Consider the following 20,934-nt stretch of genomic DNA (forward strand, 5'->3'; position numbering starts at 1 on the left):
ACGGCTGCAGTGTTTGACTCAGATAGCTCCTTCTTAAACTGCAGAAAATAAATTATAAGGGTGGAGTAAACAGAAATTGAAATATGTGTTGCTAATCTGCCCAGAAGCGTTTCAAACTCGGCAGGCGAAACCTAGAGGGGTGTGACAAGATGTGGAAGAGGTGACAAAAGTCATTATGCAACACCAGTGATTAATAATAATGAACCCAAATTCCCAGATGTAGTGTTTATTCATGTCACCTCTGCAGCTCAAAGTAGATTGTTGCCAGCTTTATTGCCACTTTTTGGAACAATACAAGCAGATTGTTTTAAGATTGTACATATACATATGAAAAAAGAAGAATTCACCATCAACAAGAGTTGTCTTTACAAAATGTAAACACATATCACTGCTTAAGATAATGTGATAGCTCTTACAGCAACCTCATGAATTTTAACAGAAAATAAGCTGGTATCTATGTTAATTTTACATAGTCAAATTCACTTTACAATTTTGCATCATGATATTAAAACAGCAATTTCAGTGCAAACAAAGTCTTAATCCTAATGTTATTATCTAACAAAGCAAAGGCACCATATTGCAGATTGCAGGCACAGACACACAATTTACAATAAAAGGCTGCTCACATGTTATATCTCAACCTTCACCTTTTTCCTACAAAAAAGTTACCTTATAGCATAGTATACAGGCCTGTGTAATCATTTATTGATGGATTCATTATACCAATTATGTAGATCAAAAAAGAAGTCTGAAATGAAATGAGAAAGGATGCTGCTCAGCCTCAGCGTGTTTACCTCCTGCAGATGTGCAGAGAATGTGCAGGTGAGTCATGAGAGACAATCAGAGATCCGTAAAAGCTGTCGTGTTAATCAATAACTTGAACCGACTTGAGTGCTGTCGTGGTGACGTCATTTACAAACGAAGACTTAGTCATCCCTTGCTGTGGGACAAATAGTTGGATGTAAATCAGTGTGCCACCTCAGCAATTACACCAAAGTTAAAGTAAATGACATGTTGACCAACCCATGCATTGAACTGTGCTGTGCTCATGGCAAATTCTCAAAAAACACACCTCAATCTAGAGCTGAAATCTGCGTGTGTGCCCGCAGAAGGGTTATAATGCATAATGGTAATGTGCCTCTGTGAATGTGCAAACAAAGTCCTGCCAGCGTTTCCCCCAAACCTGAGCTACTGGATTCCTCAGCCATATCATTTTAAGTGTCTGATTCCCATTCGCTGGGCATTTTCTGAGTACACTAAATAATCCTTTCAACCTTTCTTCCTCGGTTTCTCACAAATACCTGAGAAAGGTGTGGACTTTATGCTGAAGGTAAGGAACAAGAAAGGACACACCCAAACCCTGACAGATCTTGGCACAAGTCTTAACTCACCTTCTTCAGGAAGCTTTGTAAATCTTTTTCGGACCACAGGTTGTAGAGAAACAGGGATGCAGCTTTGCTGGATTTGGGCAAATAGCTAAGGAGGGAAAACAGTTGTCATAGATCAGTTTGAACAGGTGGAAATCAGGGCATAGCTGAGTCATAGGTATTCCCCTTATCTTGAATAATCTTGTTTGTTCTTATAAGTACATATGCAGGCGCATTCTGTTTGGGCACACATGCAACCTTACTCGTTTTGGCTGAGACTCATTAGCGACTTAATCAGGTTCTTGTTCAACAGGTGTTTGCCCATCTCAGGCTCCTTCATTAGCAGGCTGTTGGCAACCTGACAGGCCATGGCCAGAGTGTCATCAGACTCATTCCCTTCCTTGGTGCTTTCAGTGATGATGCCCAGCAGCTCCGGGAGGGCTTTACGAGCTTCAGTGACAAGGTAAACAAAACACACTGGCTGTTTCACACAAGCAAGCACATGTACAACTGCAAACAGTTTTAGATAATGACCTAATCTGATCTACTGCAAAGCAAAAATGATTGTAGATTTTGACAAACATTACTGGATTTTTTATTTTTTTTTTTTAACTTTTGCACATGGTTGAGGGGGAAGACATCTAAGATTGAGTCAAAACAGTTTGATAAAGCAAAATCCTTATATAGTTTTGTCTTGCACCTAGTACTTACCCATGGCATTGTGCAGGTTTGGGTTCTTGGTCAAATTTCCGACCAAAGCCACTGTGTTCCTCTGTATGTTAACTTTGTTTGACCTCAAAAGGGGACTGATAACCCTCAGGCCATTCAGTTTCTGCACAATGGTTTGGCTCATTACACTGGAGACCTGTGAGTATAGAAAAACAGATCAGATCCTAAACTCAAGAAACAACATGTTTAATGGACAAGCACGCCCAAAGTAGTCCCTAGTAAGTGTGTAACAGCACAACATATCTTTTCTTACAATGCCTTCATGTGCGGTGAGGTTCTGCAGCGCTCCACAACAGGCCTCCTGTGTTTCTTCTCGCTGGCTAGTGCTAAGCAAATTCAGGTAACTCTGCAGAGTTTTGGAGTGGAACAGCCAGCCTGCTCCGGTAGGCTGTGGATCCTCGACTACTGGAAAGTCAAAGTGACGCTGGATGACAAAAGCAACAGATCATCATCAATATGTAGCTGTCCTTGACCAGCACACTAATGATTATTTTTTTTAGGATTTTAGGTTTCATAGCATAATTCAATACTACGCCACCCTCCATTTCACAGCACGTATTGTATGAGCAATAAAACATTTTAATTTTTTGAATGTAGCCGATTCTCTTCAAGAAATGCGGAATTACACTCTGCGATTTTCTCGCAATTTTTTGTAACATTTTTTGTAAAATGAATCTGAATGATTTATAAAACATTGATTGCGCCAAATGAAAACATGCTGCAATTTGAAGCCTATCTTGTGTATTTCATCTTCCCATTTTATTACTGAATTTGCTTGTTTAATGTTAAGAAACCAGGTGGTAAAAGATCCTTAATAAAGTAAAAGCTGAAAACTGCGACAGAGTCTGGAATCAAAACACAAAGTCTCACACTCAGTCCCAGCCTTTGAAATGCTGGAGTATTATTATAACTGTCAGAGTGTTGGAACAATCAATAAATGAGTTTAACTGAGGAATTAACGACTAGAGACACACTGCCAAGTGCAGTCTAGACAAACTGACAGGTACAACGAGCTGTCATAATCAAAATTATCACTTACGCCGTGGTCTACATCAGTACATTTGTCTGTGGTGAACAACTTCCTCGTCTTACCTCTTGTTCTGGAGATTTGTTCTGTGGGTTGAAGCAGCCGATGGGGCCAGCGTCACTCTGGCTTTGGCTTCTGTTGACAGTCTTGGCCAAAGCTGTGATCCTGCTGAACAAAGTCGGAGCCTCTGCCTCCAGCTGGAACGTCAGGTTGTGCAGGATGCACACACAGTTTTCTATAGACTGTTTTAACAGGAAGAACAATGATAGAACATTAGGGCATATGCAACACTCACACCCCTTTGCTACCGACATAGAACAGATTTGCGCACCTAATTTGGAATCGTTGTGAGAATTTTGACGAAAAATGAATTGATTCAGAACCGGAAAATCTGAATCTGAGAAGTTGGTTCCCAGGTGGAACCAAAAAATATCAGGTTTTCCTTGACCCGAAGCGCAAACGGTGACAACATCAGTGGGTGTGCCACCCCTAGTGGGTGTGTCCAGCATTTTGGTGAACCTCCCCAGGTATAGAGTGCTCCTGTTTTTTTGGACCTCATGATACAGTAAAACAAGCCTAAACAAGCACACACAAAAACACACACCATATCGACACAAAATCCAACAACAAATGTCACTTTGCTCGCTTGTTTCCTGGTCAGACTATTATTATTTGTCCTGTCTTGTATTCATTGTTTTGTTTTCTCCATGTTGCCCTGTCAATGTTTTCACTGTCTTGCAATTACAGAAGAAAAGGAGAGGGCAACTGTGGAGTAGTCAAGTGAGAAATACTTAATAAATACTTTTTGGATAACAACATATCTCAGTGATGACAGAACAAAAAGTAATCAATGTGATCCATCTTGCTACTGCCATTTACTTCTGTTGTGCACGGTCTGTCCATTAAGGATGCATCCTTGATTGATTAAATTGGTGGAAACATGGGCTGGTTTGCTGGATGGCACCAAGGTTCCAAGAATCCTGAATGAAGCTAGTCCAAGAACCACAGCTATTTTGGTGGTAAAGAGTGAGAGAGAGAGCAAAATCTGTACAATCTAATGCCATAATTAAAAAAAAACAAACAAAACAATACATTGTGATAAAAACTGCAAAAGTCACCTACATAGTAGCAATGGCTGATTCAAACTACAGCTGCTGTCTATAATGACAAGTGCGTCTGTTTTTTTCCCACGTTCCACATGAAGGTGTGATAGGCGAGTGACACAGAGAAAATAAGAGTGAAAGAGGAACACATAGACATTTAGTTTGTTTTACCTTATCATCTGGTTTCCCTGCCTCCACACAGTCTTTCACATAACTGACCAAGGAGTCGACCAGACCTCGACATTTTCTCATCACCTGTCTGTTGTTTTGCTTTGAGCTGCTGAGGTTTCTGTTGAAAATAAAAATCCAAGATATTTGTTAAACAATGTTTTGACATATTACATCGTCAACAGTGATACTATTAGCGAATACAAAAAAATGCATTTTTGACAGTGTAAAATTGAAGTTCTATTACTATAATGATCATTATCATTAACCTCAGTAGTTGTAGCTGATCCCTTCAGGCACTGTATTGGATTTATTCGTTTTTAAATAAGTAACAGTTACGGTCAAGCCTTGCAGCAAAGGTTTCAAGAACCAGTATAATAGAAAATTCTGATCATGTCTGAGATTGATAACATCTTGCCTTAAAAGTAAATAATAGTAATATTGCACAGTATAGAAATGAATAAAACCACAGTCAATTCAAACAATAACAGCTTTCTTTGAATGACACAGGAAGTCAGAGGAGGTTTACACGGCAGCCGTGTGTTTGCTGATATAGCAGATAAGATACCTTTTACTGCCTGTCACTGCAGTTTGATTTATGTTGACGCTGTACATTAACACTCATAATGACAGCATAAGAGCTCCCAACGCCCACAGACTCCTGAGGAGACTGCTCAAAAGTTGTAACATTGACAGAAAACTTCTATATTGTGCAGCAAGCCTATTAAAAAAGAAAAAAAATAAATAATTGATCAGTGAAGTTAACAAAATATTAGAAACAACTCACCTAAAAATACAGCCTCCAAATGACAAAACTGGACAAACACCTCTCTAACATTATAACCTCTATGAAGACAGGCTTTATTGCAGGGCTGCTATGTATTACCATGTATCAGACTCCATTAGTTTTATTTAGGTAATTACCTGGCAACTGAGTATATGTTTTACCTCCAATGATACTTAATCTACTTAGAATTTTTTGTACATGTCTTACACAGGTTGCAAAATAACATTTTATGAGTAAAGGGTTGGATCAAATAGATGCACATATTTGAGTAAGTAAATTAGCCTATATGCACTGTCACAATATTCTACTTTTCATAAATTTTGGTCCAGTGGTAGTTATCTGTATTTTTCCAGGGAAGAACTCATAATAATGCCTTATAAACCAAACCCAAACACAGACTTATAAAAACAGAAATCAACTGCTGGAAGTGTTCAGACATCCAGAGATTAATTGTGCGTGACCAAGAGTAGAAATAGGAAAACTACTACTAGTAGTAATAAGGAATAAGGAATTGGTGGGTCTTACAGCGTTTGAGGCACACTTACATCATTCCTTCCACTCATTCATTTCCTTTATGACTAGGGCAGACTGTTTACACATGTTAATGGAGCAAACCGACTTGCAGGCAGTTTTGTATTGGTACCTTGGCTTATCACAAATCATTTCTCACGCACAACATCATATTCAAACAAAATAAATCTCTGGAGGAAGTTGTTCCTAAAGGAAAGCCAGGTAATGCTCAATTCCCTGATGTATGTTTGATATATATAGTTGATGTGCTGCATGGATGTGTTGTATAAATATAAAGTAATGCATTCACGGCTTGATCTACAGTTGGGCAACACACAGGCAGCGACATCCTAAACCTTATGTGAACGAAAGCAAAGGCAATGAAATTATATTTAGTGCTCAGTTGTATTTTCTGCTTACCTTAGACATCCAGTAGCGTGATAGAAGGCCTCAGGGTCTTGGGTGGTCCGGTCAGGACCTGTTGTGTAAGGCAAGATCACACGCTCCATTAAGACAGGCAACGCACTCTTCAGCAGGTCTGGCTTGAGGTCGTCTGCAGAGGATAAATTCCACAGGAGACCTGGAAAGAAAATTAAAATGTCAATCAGTATTTACTTATACTGCCTGTGGTAAAAATAAAGAAATAAAATGAATTCATGATGATATATGGTAAACCTGATTAATACTCTTGATAACAGTAATCAAACATTTGAAATCAGAGTGTTAAGTGCTCCTTAAGTGCTCCTGTATTGTTATAACATTTAAACATTTTACAAATTTTCATGAACATTTAGCTTTATCACTAGATAAACATCAAGTGGATTTTGGCAACATGCTCCAAGTGATGATAACACTTTATAGCACGGCAGCACTCGAACAGCTTTGTGACTGACAGCAGAATATAAACAGGATTATGTTATACTCCACAGGTTTGCATATTTCAGAGCTAACGTGTACCTGTCAGCTGTTTCTGTATCTCTCCAGAGTCTGTATCTCTGAGCAGAGCCACAGCCTCTGTGATGCCCCCGCTGCGATGAATCACCTCCTTGTTATTGTCGCTTTTAAAGGACAGGTTACGAAGGGCAGCTGAGGCCGTCTGGCTGACTTGTGAACTGGGGCTGTGCAGCAGAGCCACCAGAGGAGGGATTCCATTGAACTTTAACACCTGCAAGACACGAAGGTTTCAGAAGTTTGCACAACCGGGGAACACAGTAATTTATTTACTTATTTTAAACAATAATTTAATATTACTTGTTCCACACTAAGTTTTCAATGTTAGTGGCAGAGTCCACAATGCCTTGATTCAAATAACCTATCACAGACAAGGGGCTCTGAGGAAATGGTTATCTCAGTGATATAACCCTCATTGTTTACTGTTCACTTTCTTAACACCATATCAGACCTGTATCAAGTTACTGCGGATGCAAACCAGACACTCCTGCTGCTGGTTCATATTAAAAGCTTTTATCTTGCAAAACATGGGGTGTGTTTTGCCATATCAACCAGGACAAAAGTCGTAAGGATTGTGATTTAAATTGGTAATTTACTAATTGTAGGTTTATCTATAACCAGTACAGTACCACATCAACAAAACCATATCTTCTTGCATTAACATGTAATCTTGTGGCCCTGTGTCGGAAATTTAGGATTTTTTTCAGTGAGGTTCGGACTGACATGGGGTGAGTAGATTTCATTTTGGAAAAATGCATTGCATGTATTTCTGCCACCTTTGCCACCTCAGCTATTTCTCAAAATTTCCACACTGAATCTCAGATTATATCTGATGGAAATTATCTGCAGCCTGACTGCATTATAAGATAAGAAGATAAACCACCTCCTCTTTAGCCTTGTCGTCAACGAAAGTGTGGTGCTGAATGTAGGACGCGCCACAGTGCTGATATGTCTCGTCGTTGCTGGAAAGACACTCCACTGCCTCCTTCATGGTGATATCTGCAACTCCACTGTTCCCATTTGTTCCCATACACCTGTAAAGTAAAAAAAAAAAAAAAAAAGCTCCGTTTTTTCATTCAAAATACTTTATTCATATCATGTAAAATTAAGATAATGAAGCTAATTTTGTTCCCACTCACCCAGAATCTGCTTTGTTCTTGGTCGTATCTTCTGTGACCTGAAGCTTTGAAAGTTGTTTGGGTGTATCAATTTGAGAGCATATGAACTGGTTGTTTGTCTTGATCTGACTTGTGCCATTCATAGTGTACTGAGGCTGGCCAGTGGTGGTGCTCATGAACTGATGCTGGGCTGCTGTGGTGTTGGTTATATACTGACTGATGGCCCTCTCTGCCTTGTAGGTGCCCCTGTTGGAGAGGAATCTCTGCGGAGGAACAGAGCGCTTTGGCATGGAGAGCTGCCGGGCCAGATCAGGCTCGCTGTGGCTGGTGTTGTTTTGACCCCTGGCCGCCGAGCCGACGGGTGTGTGACTTTTATCATACTGGTAAGTGGAAGCTGCTGTGTTCCTCTTCACAGTGGATCTCTTGGAATTGCTGATTACTTGCCGGTTCATGTTTTTCTCAAAACTGAGCTGCCGAGCCAAAGAATACATGTGTTTGTAATGAAAAAATAATATTGGCTCATGAGGGTTTATTTCACCAGCAACGAAGCAAGGAGACAGACTGACACTGGAGCTGGCAAAGGCAAATCAAATTGTGAAAGATCTCTCTGGTGTGTGACACTGCGGGTGGTTATATGAATGCCTGGCTGCTTCTACAGGAAAGGCTGCTAAACACATTTTTGTGCAAGGAGACAGAGAGACTATGGAAGTATCTGGAAACAGGTTTTTGGGAAAGAATTAGTATAACTAATTTTTGACCCGTTTCTTTTTATTTTATTTCTTTTTATTTTGGACGCCCGGTATACAGCTTGGCATACAGCTCTAGACTGCAAAAGAAAATGAATGTAATCATGGTTATTTTTGCAAAAATGACACGTCAATAGTAGTGAACTGCAACACTGTGACTTTGATTCACTGGGAATTAGAAGTCAGTTCTCTGCATTCCCCACAGATCAGGGCTGTAGGAAGGATTTTATAAATACACAACCCACCCCTCTGAATGTTTTGAGCGGCTATCAAAGAAATGTATAAATTTTCCAATTATTTCATTCTTAATAAGACCAAAGCTTCACAAACCAGCATGTGTAATTTGTGCAAAGCTGTAAAATATAAACTCCTCCTGAGGTTTTTTAAAACAACAAAACTGCAGGAGCAAACCTCAGTTATGGCTACAGCCTCAGAGTCACGTGATTTTCTCTATAATAACACTGTGATGATAAAACAGTGAGAAGAGTTGTTCTTGCAGTCAAAGGTGCAATAAAAAAAGACAGATAAGATCTATAACTTACAGTTTTAGAGATGCCATTTCCAAAGAAAACCATCCCATTAGATGTACTCGACTGTGACTTCAAACCATCCACGAACACAGAGTCGTATGAAGGGCCTGAGGAAAAATGTGCAGGGTTATCAGCTGTTATCATATGTACAATACATACCTGAGATCACTGCCACTAATTTATCACCTCTGTCTAAGGAGAAAGGAAAGGCGGTTATGTATTCAGTTACCTGGCGGCAAGTCTGATCTAAATCTACGACAGTGTATTGGGAAAGCCGGCCGACACTTAAGACAGAAGGGCAACATGAAATAGTAGAAGTCTGTGTGGACTCTTGTTCAATATACCTGTACCAGCCTTATTTTGATAGTAGGCATATTCTATTGATCATGTTAAATCAATAATCACTTGTATCCTATGTTTAAATATAATTCTAGTTGATTTTTTTTCAATCATAATTCTGAGCATTGGAAACATATACACCTATCAGCCATTAAACAACATTAAAACCATTTACCAGCTTTAATGTTGTGGCTGGGATTTTAGAAATACTGAGGTCACATGTGCCCCAAATGACCCAATACACCACTCTTAGAAAAAAAAGAAATTACTAACCACAAACCAAAAATATCTCTTAACTTTTTAAAAATGTATTCCCCAACATGAGTCTAAATAGTGTTTGAAAGCTTTCTTCATGCACAAGTGCAGAGGCCTTTAATCAATGAATTTATTATTTTGATGGCTTAAAATTACTAAAATTAGTCTAAAAAAATATAATGGAATCAGCTTACAATGTACCCACCATGTATAGATTTAGGTTTGATTAAAAAAAAAAGTAAAAAATAAACATAAATTCACCAAAACATAAAAATGACATAAACAATATCCTGAAAATCCCAAGGACGTGCCCTCAGTGTTCTTTAGGCCTGTTTTTAATGATATATTCTGCAGTTTTCAACAATCACTGCTTGTGACTCAACACAACTATAAACTCCAACTAAAACAACCACAAGTCCGTCCACTTTCTCTACAGCCTAACAGAAGCTCGTCTGTGAAAATATGAAATTCTTGATCAGTTATACAAAGCAATACAGGTTTACATCTCAACATAAAGGTCTTAATGGCGTTCCAATACTTTTCTCAGCTGCCAGGGATTCGGTCTGGAGGTATTCTGATTCCTGGAGCTAAAATACTGGAATAAGCCTTAAAAGATTTTAATGATAAAAACTCTCTTAAAGTTGCTCAAGGTCCCTAAATGAGGTTTCTCAGTGTCCTGAGTTGTATCTACGGCCCAGGTGAACAGGCTGCTCTTACTTGTTGGAGATAAAGAAGTAGATCCACTCCTGGTGCTAGACTGCCTCGACTTCGTCCTCCTGATAGTCTGCACTTGTTCCAGGACGCGCTGTTGTCCTGATCGGTACTGGTTAACGGACGGCACGGCCAGCGAGGTGTCGTCCACATTGCCGATGGCGATGACTGACTTCAGCGGATCCAAACTCGCCATTTTTCCCCCCGACCTGTCCGTGTGTGGCCCGACGACGTCCAAAGCGAGGATCGTTCGGCAATCCCGTCAGCTGCGGAGTGTCTGTGTTGTCTGCGGTAATAAAAGTGCACCTTGCCCTGCCCTGCCCTGCCCTGCACCGTGAGACCGCACCCACTAAAGCACAAAAGACCTGCAAGACTCAACCGTATTGTGCCATTAACTCTCACTCTTTGCACTTTCTCATGCTTGTCTTGACAAATACCTCTCGGCTGCGTGGTGGACGTCCCGCTGAGTAAAGTACTCCCCACAGACAAACTGAGAAACTGAGCAACTATTCAATCAAGTACGATTTAGGGATTAGGCTACTTTAGTATTTCTATTTTATGATACAATACATTGCTGCTTCCACTGTATTTACAGAGGTAAATATTGTCCTTGCTCCACTGCAAATACATGACTGTTACACTGTATATGAAGAAATTCATCTAAAACCTATGATGAGCTATTAAAAAATAACATTACTGATGTAAACAAGTTAGCTCCACCTTCACCAGCTACAACATAAATGCCTAAACACTGTCAGTAATGATAAGAAGAAAGAATCAAATCCTATACCTGAGTGAAACTACATCAATGTAAATCCCACATAATTAAAAGTACTTAAAGTGCACTTAAAGTATGAAAGGTAGAGGTAGTTGTGACCCTGTGATTGACATATTATTATAGGTGACACTTGATCCTGATGCATCAGTGCCATATATCATTTTAGTGCTGTAGCTGGCTACTTTGAACTACTTTAGAAACTTAAGGTCAAGTGGCTCCCAACCCTAAGGTCACAAGATAAATCTGAGGGGTCATGAGTTGATTAATGGTGTAAGAAACAGGAGTTCTGCTACAGAAATTTTTTGTTTTTGTTATTGTGTCATTTTACCACTCTGGGCCTCAAATTATTCAGATGAAACAACTGGAGAGGTTTAGAAGGTAAATGTTTCTTTGGTCAAACAGCTAACTGAAACATGGGCCCTGAGTGGTTTGTGTGTAAATTTTATGTAATTTTAATCCGAAAAGGAACTCACACCTGCAGCTGTAAAATCTACAGATTGCAGTAAAAGTGAATACAGTTGTGGAAGAGTAGAATAAAGTAGCATGGAGATACTCAAGTATGAGTCCTTCATAATTGTATTTGAGTAAATGTACACACAAATGAACACTTAGAAGAGGGCTGGGTTGCATGAGTACTTCTACTTTTTTTGTTAATAATACTCCTGTAATTTTAAATGCAGGACTTTTACTTGTAATTGAGTGATGATATTTTACCGGTGATTTTCAAGCTAAGGATCTGAGTATACTATACTGGTCTGGGGAAACATCTGATACAGCTGTGGTTCACAAGGTCTGGGCAAAGACAGTTAAATATACTGTAGGCTACAACCATTCATGTCACGCCACTCAATCAAACACAATGGTGCACAAACAACACATAATATAAACAACACATAGTACAGACTAGATTAAAGTAAGTTTACCCTCCACTACAGCTGAGTCCAGACCTGTTTACCATGCATATTATTCATCCATCTGCCGCCACTGTAAGCATGGGAAAATTGAACTGCAAGACAGAAAAAATATGTTTTAGCATAGGAAATCAGTTTCATTCATGTTTTGTTTTTATTTTGTAATGATGCTAAAACAGGAAAGTAGAATAGAATGAGAGGACCTGGCTAATAATATTGGAAATTAACTATACTCATCAGCTCATTGTGGGTGAGCTCCTTTTGACTTATGGTAACTTGGCTGGGCTTCCACATCCACTGCAAATATGTCAAATCGCCCTGCCAAACAATCATTCTCAAAACTGGTGATAGCATAGTTTTTCTCTTCAGAGTCTGTATTCTTCAAATTTCTTTTTTTCCTTCTCTTAATGAGCTCTGGAAGAAAATTCAATCCTGTTCTTTGACAAAGTCACCTTTTCTTATAAAAGAGAGTAGCACTGAATGCAGTGGTTCCTGTAATGTTTACTTGGTGCTAAGTACAAGAATTATTTTTATTTGCACTGGGAAAAAATTGAGAATTTAAATGTACCACACCCATGCTCTTACCCTGAGGGTGTACATGTGCCAGCTGGTAAATGGGTCCAGGCGAATCTGTCATCTCCTCCCTCCTGTGCTTGTTTTTTTTTTTTTTTTTTTCCGTCTTGTAATATCTGCTAATGAGCCAGTTTGGTGATTCATTATGAGCAGAGACTGTTTTGATTTGGAAAGATCACCTGTGGGATGTCCTTAAGATGCCCTCTAGTGGTGAATGTGTGAACCTTCACAAATCATTGTGAAGGTCTAAAACACTGTCTGCAGTCACCTTTATGCAGAGCCACATCAGTCAAGAAGCATGAGTGTAATGTCTTTATTATTGCTTTCATGATCATGCTCATCACAATTTTCAATTGGAATGAACATCAGGGGTCATCTGAAATTCTGTGAACCTTAAAAAGATAAAAAACTACAGAGTACTTTTCATACACTGAGGTGACATTGTTAGGCTCTAGCTAAATCATAACACTGTTGTACAGTGATATGGAACATTAAGTAATTTCCCAGCATACATAAAAAGAAGTGGTTTATCTGGTTAGTCAACTAAGTGCACTGCACACTAAAGATATATTAAGTGATTTTAATTTTCTACCGCACAAAAGGCTTTGCAGAGGTAATTCATGTGATCAAATTAGGCAGAAGTTAAGAGTATATATGACAGAATAGCTTAAGCACATTCCCACAGCTATAGTTTGGGAAAGAGGAGTGTAGATTGTCTCTGACATAAAGATACTTTCTAGTGCAAGATGAGAACTGAGACATGCAGATAAACTTTGTCCCTTTTCCTACAGTATACTAAGCTGAGAAGTGTAAACCAATGCCTTAGGATCCTTGTCTTTAAGTGCTACAGGAAGTTCTCGGTGATCTGTCCTGCAGAGAAAAAAATGTTACTGACCTAAATGTAAACCTGTGTCTTGTGTGCAGCGGAAACCATTTCTGTAAATATTTAAGCACATCAAGTAAATATGCAAACACATTCTGGACCCACAATGACTGTGTGGTGGACAAAATAGGAAGCATGAAATTAAAAACAGAAACAACTGGTCCCGGTGAAACTACTGGCAGGTGGAATGCAAGTCAGACCTGATGCTTTAAAAACACAAATGATCACTTTTTATGACCCTTAAGCACAGCAGTAGCACAGAAGTATCTTACTGGCAAATAGGAAGCATATCTGTGGAGGTGCATAGAGGGAAATCTAGAGGTAATAAAAGCGACAAGTATATAAAAAGTATAAAAATGTCAAAGCATGATTGTGTCCTGCACTATTATCAGAAACTTCCTTCATTCTGCAGTACAAATCTAAATCTCTAGAGCATAAAACACATTCAGAGGAGCAATGACTCCCTCAAACATCCCTCTTAAAGCTCACTTCAAAGGCTTCCTTTCACTGAGCCCGCTTTGACCCAGTTGGCTCTGACATTATTCCTCTGGGTCACCCACTGGTGGCTTCCGCTGGACGTTGTGAGGCTGAGCCAGAGGAAAACCCCTGAGCTTCTCCTGCAGACTTCCTACAGCCAGTCTCATCTGGTCTTCAGCCCCCTGAAGAGATTTCAGCTCCATGGTGTAGAAGATGTACAGCAGAGAGGTGGTGAGCAGGATGGCGAAGCACAGCGCAGCCAGCAAGTAGAAGGAGGTACGGGGGAAGGGTTGTTCGGCTCCCAGAGCCAACCAGGACACGGTGGCGATGGCCAGCTCCAGGAACAGCAGGGCCAACCCCATTACTCCAGTGCGTGCTGCTGTGCAGCGCTTCCTCTCTGCGCAGTGCAAGCCCACTTTGACTTCAGTACGGGCCTCTGTCACAATGTCGACCAACTCAGCCACCTTCCCTGAGGAAATGAAAAACAGCAGGGAGAGGAGAATTGATGGCTCACTTAGATACAAGCAGCATAGGTGTGTTTAATACAGTTGTACCAAACAAACATACTTAGGCTAGATCTACTTAAAAATACACGGGTGATGATTCAGAAAGGTTTTAAACTACAGCAGAACCAGTGAGTTCACCAACAAACAGTAGGTAAACAGTAGGTGTAATGGTTGTAATTATTACAAACGTACCCACATACACACTCAGGACAGAATTAAAATCACTAATAAATCAGTCCAGTCAATGAGTGCCCATAGCAGTGCTATGCTAAATGCTAACATCAGAATGCTAACATGCTCAAAATAACAATGTAAATATACTGATGTTTATCTAGTGTAATATTTACCATGGCTCCAGCCCCACTGTGACCCTCAAGGATAAGCAGTATTGATAATGGATGGATTACCATGTGCACCATTTTAGTTAAGTGTATTAGCATGTCAACATTTGCTTGTTAGCACCAAACACTGAGTACAGCAGAGGTTGATGTAATTTATTTTGGAGGAATATGGTCATAAACTAAAATACTGAGCAGAATACATTTTTCTGATGCCAGTTGAAAGGCAAGGGATCACAAAAATCTTTAGGATTCCTCCTGGAGGTGGGGGTGGGGTGGGGCTGAATATCTGCACTAGATTTTATTGGACATCCATCAAATAATTGTTGACATACTTGACTGAAGTGGTGGGCCAAACTTTTGAGAGATACTGGCAATCCTTGAGCCACCCTGCTAGCATGGCTAGCAAACATACCAGCAGAGTCCTGATCTTTTGATTGCTCGTCTTTTCCAACCTCAGGTGGAGTGTGTGACTCCAGCCTGAGTTCAGAAGTCAGAGCCTCGTGGTCGGAGTATGGAAAAGGATGGTCAGGGACGCAGCCTTTGGTGGTGGACATGGAATCACAAAAAATATCCGTTTTGGAAGATCCCTGCAAATAACACGGGGGGATGTGAGGTAGGGGTTAAAAGGCATTACAAAATCATCTGATGCCTCTAACATCTTGGTATAAACAGGAAGCGATAAAACCACAGCAGGAGTGATGACACAAAGATTTCACTTGCTCACCTTGAACAGGATGTAGTCAATTCGGATTCCCTTTTCAAAGGGAACAAGCTCCTTTTTACAAGTAAAAGGGTTGTCAGCTATAAGAGTCATACCATCCTCACATCCCTGCAACAGAAAATAACTTTTAACATTTATAAACACAAGGAAAACTAACTTCTATCTTTGCAACCTAGCCCCTAGTTTCATAGTTCTGACTGCTTCTGACAGTTATGACAAGGCATGGTGTCACAATGACACTGCTGCATACAGCTACTCATGCAAAAATACTCTCTGATCAAGTGTACTCATTCAAACTGTGCATGCAAGAAGTTTCTGATCAACCTTACTTTTATATTTAAAAAATGGTTTAAAGAATATAGTTAAACCAGGGTCTTGTTTAAAAACCTGTGTGATTGCTTGCATAGTTGCCCAGTCTGAGCTATTGTAGAGCTGTCTACCCCGTCACTATGTCCCATATTTCACCATTAAGCTGATGAATTGTAAAAACAAGTAAAGTGCAGTAAAATATCATCATAACCCATGTGTATTGTGGTCATCACTACAAGCAAAATATCCAGGTTAAAAACAAATTATTAGCAGTCATACTAATCATTATATTTTGTAGCATTCTCGTCACTACCTACATCAAATTTAGCAGTCTCTAAATAAGAGTCTCGGAGTCCAGTGTAAGACCTCAGCAGTCTGTTGCCGAGGTCCTGAGGGTGCATGTTGAGGTCACCGCCTAAAATCACCACATCTGCTCCAGCAGAGGTGTGCCTGTCAGACACAGGAAAACACATGACTACCAATGAAACAACACACAATAAAACCTCATTCAAAAGAAATGACTGATTAGGAATACTGCTAGGCACTGTAGGGTTGCTTTAAACAGTGTTGCTTTGAGAAAAATATGCAAATATACACCACAGTAAACAAATAGTGGCTCATAATATATGTGCAGAAATAAAAGGCAAAGACACACTACCGAACAAACTGCTGCAGCTCCCAGGCCTGAACCACTCTGTGAGGTAGATAAGAGTCCTTCTCTCTGCAGTACTCTGCATGCAGCTAAAATCAATACACGGGGACAGAATCAACTGGCCATTGATCAGTAACAGTATGTAATATACAGGTAGGGCAAAAAGCTGCTGTTATGAAAACTTACATGAGTCACATAGACATTTGCAGTCAGGCTGCCAATGCTTAAGACAGCCATCCCAACAGCTTTACCCCCAAACCAGTCTCCATGGTGTGCCTAAATATCAGGAAAAATACAAAAAGTGATGTTAAATGATGTATTGTGATAATGTCCAAATTTGTACAAAGGAAAATGGGATAATTTTTTTGAGGTATTTGTAGATTTGTTTTTTCCATTTCATGCTACTTTATAGAAATTTCTACTTTTCACTCCTCTACATTTGTTTGACACATGCAGTTACAAGTTCTTTCACACACTTTGATGCATTTTTAAGTGAAAAAAAAAATCGCCCTTATTATCTGATTCTAGTTAATTAAAAGTAGTCAACTACAACATTAATGAATCAGAAATAATAATAATATTTTGCATAACATAAGTACATTTTGTACTTAAGGAAGATTATGAATGCAGGGCTTTTACTTGTAAAGCAGTGCTTTTCATTGTAGTATTACCATTTTTACTGAAGTAAAGGATTAGAATATTTCTTCCACCTGTGTACAAAACCCTGCTCTCAGCCTCTTCAGACTTACCATGTATGGATAACCATTCAGTGAGTAGCGATAAAGAAATGTGTCAAGGATTCTGTGTTTGGAGAAAATGGCCAGTCCACTTCCTATAACTCCACTGCAGGATGAAAGGAAAAAAACAACACGTGAGCAGAGGTTGTTTGTTCTACACTAAAGCCAAACTTCAGCAGCATGTTCTTTAAAGAACAAATAAAAGTCACATTCAGGATCAGTGTAGACCTACATTATTCTATTATAAGTAGGTGTTGTCCAAATTTTTGTGAGCTGCATAAAGGATTAGGAGGGTTGGGCCTTTGATTAATCTCAGTCTTGTGCCTTGGTATGGAGGTCAAGAAAGAATTAAGCTGCAAAAGTTAATCCTTCAGGTAGCGCCTATGCTTCACTAAAATTCTGCAGATGGATCAATGCCACGCAAGTATGTCAAGTAATTTTTCTGACAGCGCCCGAGGACTCTTTTGAAGATGTGACAACTTATTCATGAATTTTAATCAGAGACCGAGAGCCTTTCAAAGGTAACAAGCTGAGAAATGACTGCACATCAACCTTAGGGTGAGAATGAAAACATTACCTTTTGAAGTAATGGGAGTGAGGATGACTACAGGCAAGTTTCTTTTTCAAGGACAGGTGGTCTTTCTCACTCCACACCTTAATAAAACAAAACAAACATATTAATATTGTTCATATGCATATACAGGTGGATTTGTGACTTTATGGCTTGAGCTTTACTGCAGAATACATCACATATAACTGAGCACATGAGCTGAAAAAACAGTTTAGTGACTTTGCAACTTTATAACTTTAGGACAGCTCCCACCAACCTCTTGCAGTAAGACAATATCATGCTCTCCCTTGCTCAACATATCTCCAATCATGTCATAGCGCTGACCACAGTGTTTGCTAAGGTAGTGGATCCCCCTGAAAAACAGAAGCAGAGAGTAAGTACAGTGTGTTTTTGCTTACGTTGAGACAGAAAACAATACACTAACAGCCACTACACTACACTGACCAAGCAGTTCAGAGAGAAGACCCGGACCCTCACAGAGTCTGCGTTTGACATGCTGGCAGATCACTGGGTCAGTAGATGTGATGATGGAGTTTCAGATCAGGTGAGATGACTGGGACAACACCTGATGAGACACATTAGAGGTTACTGTTAGATCGTTGATTTTTGTTATCCAATCCCAAACAGACCTATTGGGTGGCATGTCTATGTGAACAAAAAACATCCAGCATAAACACATAAGCACTGTAATAAAAGGGAAGTGATTCAGCAAGGGAAAGCAATTTGAAAGTTGGTCAACTGGAAATAGTAGGCAAAGGGTGAATGCCCACATATGAATTAATAAAATAAAAACTTTAGAATATGAAAAGGCACACAGTCATGGGTCTAAGGGGGAAAAGACACAGAAATGCACATTAAAAACTGCACTGTAAGCACCAAAAGTGCAAACAAAGCAGACAGCAGCCTGACTTCCAGTGACACTTCCAGTTCTTGGACTTAAACTATACTAAGGATTCAGCAAATCGTCTGTTTTGAACTGATAAACTGTGAACACATCTGAACCCATTCATGCAGAATATCTATTAGATATTAAAAGACTGCAAGTGAGTTTAAGTTTTGTTTAAATGTAGCACATGCTTTCTGTATTGTAAAATAAAAATATGACATCTTTAAAGAAAAAGACAAATTAGAATAAAGGTGTAAAATGAGGTGTTATAACTGAGCTGATCCAGGCAGGCCTCATTGTATCACACAGTGGGGAAAATGTTGTTAATTTTTTTTAAAAAGGAGACAAAGTCAAAGGCGGTTGCAGTGCATTCTCTCCTTTCTCCTGGGAGTGCAACAATACACCGATCCCAAACAGAGTGCTGACATAGCTCTGCTCTGTCTGGAGAGAGAAAGGGGGGGGGAGCAATGTACTGAAAAGAATCAAGGGGCTTTGGTGTCAGAGGTAACAGTTGTTGTTTTTAATGGTTGACACTGCCAGCCCCGTTGTGGGTCAATACAGAGAAAGCAAACAGCATAAATGTAGAGTATAATTCCCTTGCAATTCTGGGATGAACCTAAAGTTGTACAGTTCATCTGTGTGTGTCTCCAAATTACTGAGGGGCACTGCATTAATCACACAGGAGTGTACAGACAATAAATGTGGTAGCCAGGTAACAGTGGGTAGCCCAGACACTGGACTGAAACCAAGATGAACTCATTGACTTCTCTTTTTAAAAAGTGGTGAAATTAAGTTGCATCAAGAGACTGCATGTGCCTGGATCTTGCACAATCATATATAAAATAACACACTAAAACTCCAAAAAAAAAAACCTGTCCTTATCACACCGACATCATTACCTCACAAAACAGTCATGTCAGAGTATTTTTTATTGCGCCCATGCAGAACTGGTTCCATATAAAGAACAGTAAACTACCGCTCAATGGCGGCATGGAATTCATTACCAGGATTTTTGACTGTGGAAAGCAGTAAAACATGCATTACCAAAATGTGAAGATTGTATATATTTACACAAATAATGGAAATGGAGTAGCCCAAATGTGTGATATTGATGTAGAGAGTTTTTTTTTATTTGTAATCAGAGGATGTACAATACTGCACAAAAAAACTTGTGCGCTCTAGATGTTTAGATTCTTATCCACCATAATACCATCAGGGAGGCATCTGATTGTTCAGAAATTAATTCTGCAGTATGATAAACAAGCTACCTGCGAGTACTTTGCAAAACTGTGCACCAGTGTACATGGAAGAACTGGTGCTGTTTTCAAGGCAAACTTTGATCACACCAATACTAATTTGATCTGGGGGGTTTTCTGTTCACTGCACAAGTTAAGTCATAACAACTAATAATTGCATTACTTTTGAAAGCATCCTGTTGGTGTGGGGCATCAAATGCAGAAACAGAGTAACGTTAGCTTGGAGATAAAGTACATTAAGTTTTAGCTTCAGTAAATGTGTGGACAGCCGTCACTGTAGCCCTCTGAACACTTTCGTTGCTTAGAGGAAATTTCGATGAAACAGTTGGAAAACAGTCAGCTCCTACAGTTACTCTTACTCTACAGTCAGCTATAATATCAAACCATTAATCACTGACATGTCATTAGGTATCTCGTTACCAGCTGCTACACAACTCCAGCTAGCCGTTTGGCTAGTCTCAGTGACAGTGAAGCTGGCTCTGGTTACTCTCGTCTTGCGACTCAAATTGTTTATTTATTAGCTAATTCAACTCACCTCTTGAACCTGTTGACGTCGGCTGTAGTTTAACTGGACCGTTTGATATACAGTGTCGTAACGTTAGTTTTGGCTCTGCACCCAAAACACTTCCTCTTAGCGAGGTGGCCGGTCGACGATTACCGTAGTCCTAGTTAATTATTATCAAGAATATACAGAGTGGGTTGGTTGGCATCTCAGACAACGAACACTTACTTAGCGGTGTTGAGCCACTTCCATTGCTTCGTGCTTTTCCTGCCGGCGTACAGTCAGCTGGGATAAAAATAATTGTTATGACCTCCGGTTGTGTTTTCCCCTCAAAATAAAACAGCAATCTGAGCTGCGTCTTTATTTAAAGGATAGAGAACCTTAAGTACATGTGTGGATCACATTTAATCTGGTTATAGTAACTGTGAATACTTTTGCAAAAAGTCGATTTCAAATAGCCTCAACAATCAAATAAATATATGGAAACAAT

At 39.6% G+C, this 20,934-nt stretch overlaps 2 protein-coding genes across 3 annotated transcripts; both read right to left on the reverse strand.

The window, feature by feature from the left end:
- Positions 1 to 210: 210 nt before the first annotated feature.
- On the reverse strand, positions 211 to 10,652 carry pkp1b (plakophilin 1b). Its single transcript, XM_018661885.2, has 13 exons — positions 10,348 to 10,652; positions 9,049 to 9,143; positions 7,782 to 8,230; positions 7,526 to 7,676; positions 6,649 to 6,856; positions 6,112 to 6,271; positions 4,398 to 4,515; positions 3,189 to 3,365; positions 2,350 to 2,520; positions 2,079 to 2,232; positions 1,631 to 1,817; positions 1,392 to 1,476; positions 211 to 940 (listed from the first exon to the last, which is right to left on the reverse strand). The coding sequence occupies exons 1-13, from the start codon at positions 10,535 to 10,537 to the stop codon at positions 866 to 868; spliced, it is 2,220 nt and encodes a 739-aa protein (XP_018517401.1). The 5' UTR covers positions 10,538 to 10,652; the 3' UTR covers positions 211 to 865.
- Positions 10,653 to 12,902: 2,250 nt separating this feature from the next.
- On the reverse strand, positions 12,903 to 20,816 carry smpd2b (sphingomyelin phosphodiesterase 2b). 2 transcript variants are annotated; one of them, XM_018661888.2, is made up of 11 exons: positions 20,673 to 20,816; positions 18,247 to 18,365; positions 18,057 to 18,154; positions 17,807 to 17,883; positions 17,242 to 17,335; positions 16,679 to 16,768; positions 16,499 to 16,581; positions 16,158 to 16,290; positions 15,535 to 15,639; positions 15,223 to 15,397; positions 12,903 to 14,432 (listed from the first exon to the last, which is right to left on the reverse strand). In XM_018661888.2, exons 2-11 carry the CDS (start codon positions 18,293 to 18,295, stop codon positions 14,026 to 14,028), a joined length of 1,311 nt encoding a protein of 436 aa, XP_018517404.1. In that variant the 5' UTR covers positions 18,296 to 18,365; positions 20,673 to 20,816; the 3' UTR covers positions 12,903 to 14,025. The 2 variants fall into 2 exon arrangements, with proteins under 2 accessions (XP_018517404.1, XP_018517403.1); XM_018661887.2 differs by having other exon boundaries at positions 20,478 to 20,738.
- Between the last annotated feature and the right edge of the window lie 118 nt (positions 20,817 to 20,934).

Source organism: Lates calcarifer, linkage group LG12, assembly GCF_001640805.2.
Source record: "Lates calcarifer isolate ASB-BC8 linkage group LG12, TLL_Latcal_v3, whole genome shotgun sequence".
In the NCBI taxonomy this organism is placed as follows: domain Eukaryota; kingdom Metazoa; phylum Chordata; class Actinopteri; family Centropomidae; genus Lates; species Lates calcarifer.

Bases quoted from the DNA above. Each gene is read 5' to 3' on its own strand.
- pkp1b (XM_018661885.2), bottom strand. From the start codon at position 10,537: ATGGCGAGTTTGGATCCGCTGAAGTCAGTCATCGCCATCGGCAATGTG. The intron at 3,366-4,397 runs GTAAAACAAACT...CTGTTAAAACAG, and splicing joins CAGGGAAACCAGATGATAAG to TCTATAGAAAACTGTGTGTG. The intron at 2,521-3,188 runs GTAAGACGAGGA...TTTGTCATCCAG, and splicing joins ACAAATCTCCAGAACAAGAG to CGTCACTTTGACTTTCCAGT.
- smpd2b (XM_018661888.2), bottom strand. From the start codon at position 18,295: ATGTCAAACGCAGACTCTGTGAGGGTCCGGGTCTTCTCTCTGAACTGC. The intron at 17,884-18,056 runs GTTGGTGGGAGC...TGTTTTATTAAG, and splicing joins ATATTGTCTTACTGCAAGAG to GTGTGGAGTGAGAAAGACCA. The intron at 16,291-16,498 runs GTAGTGTGTCTT...TGTGTCTGACAG, and splicing joins GAGCTGCAGCAGTTTGTTCG to GCACACCTCTGCTGGAGCAG.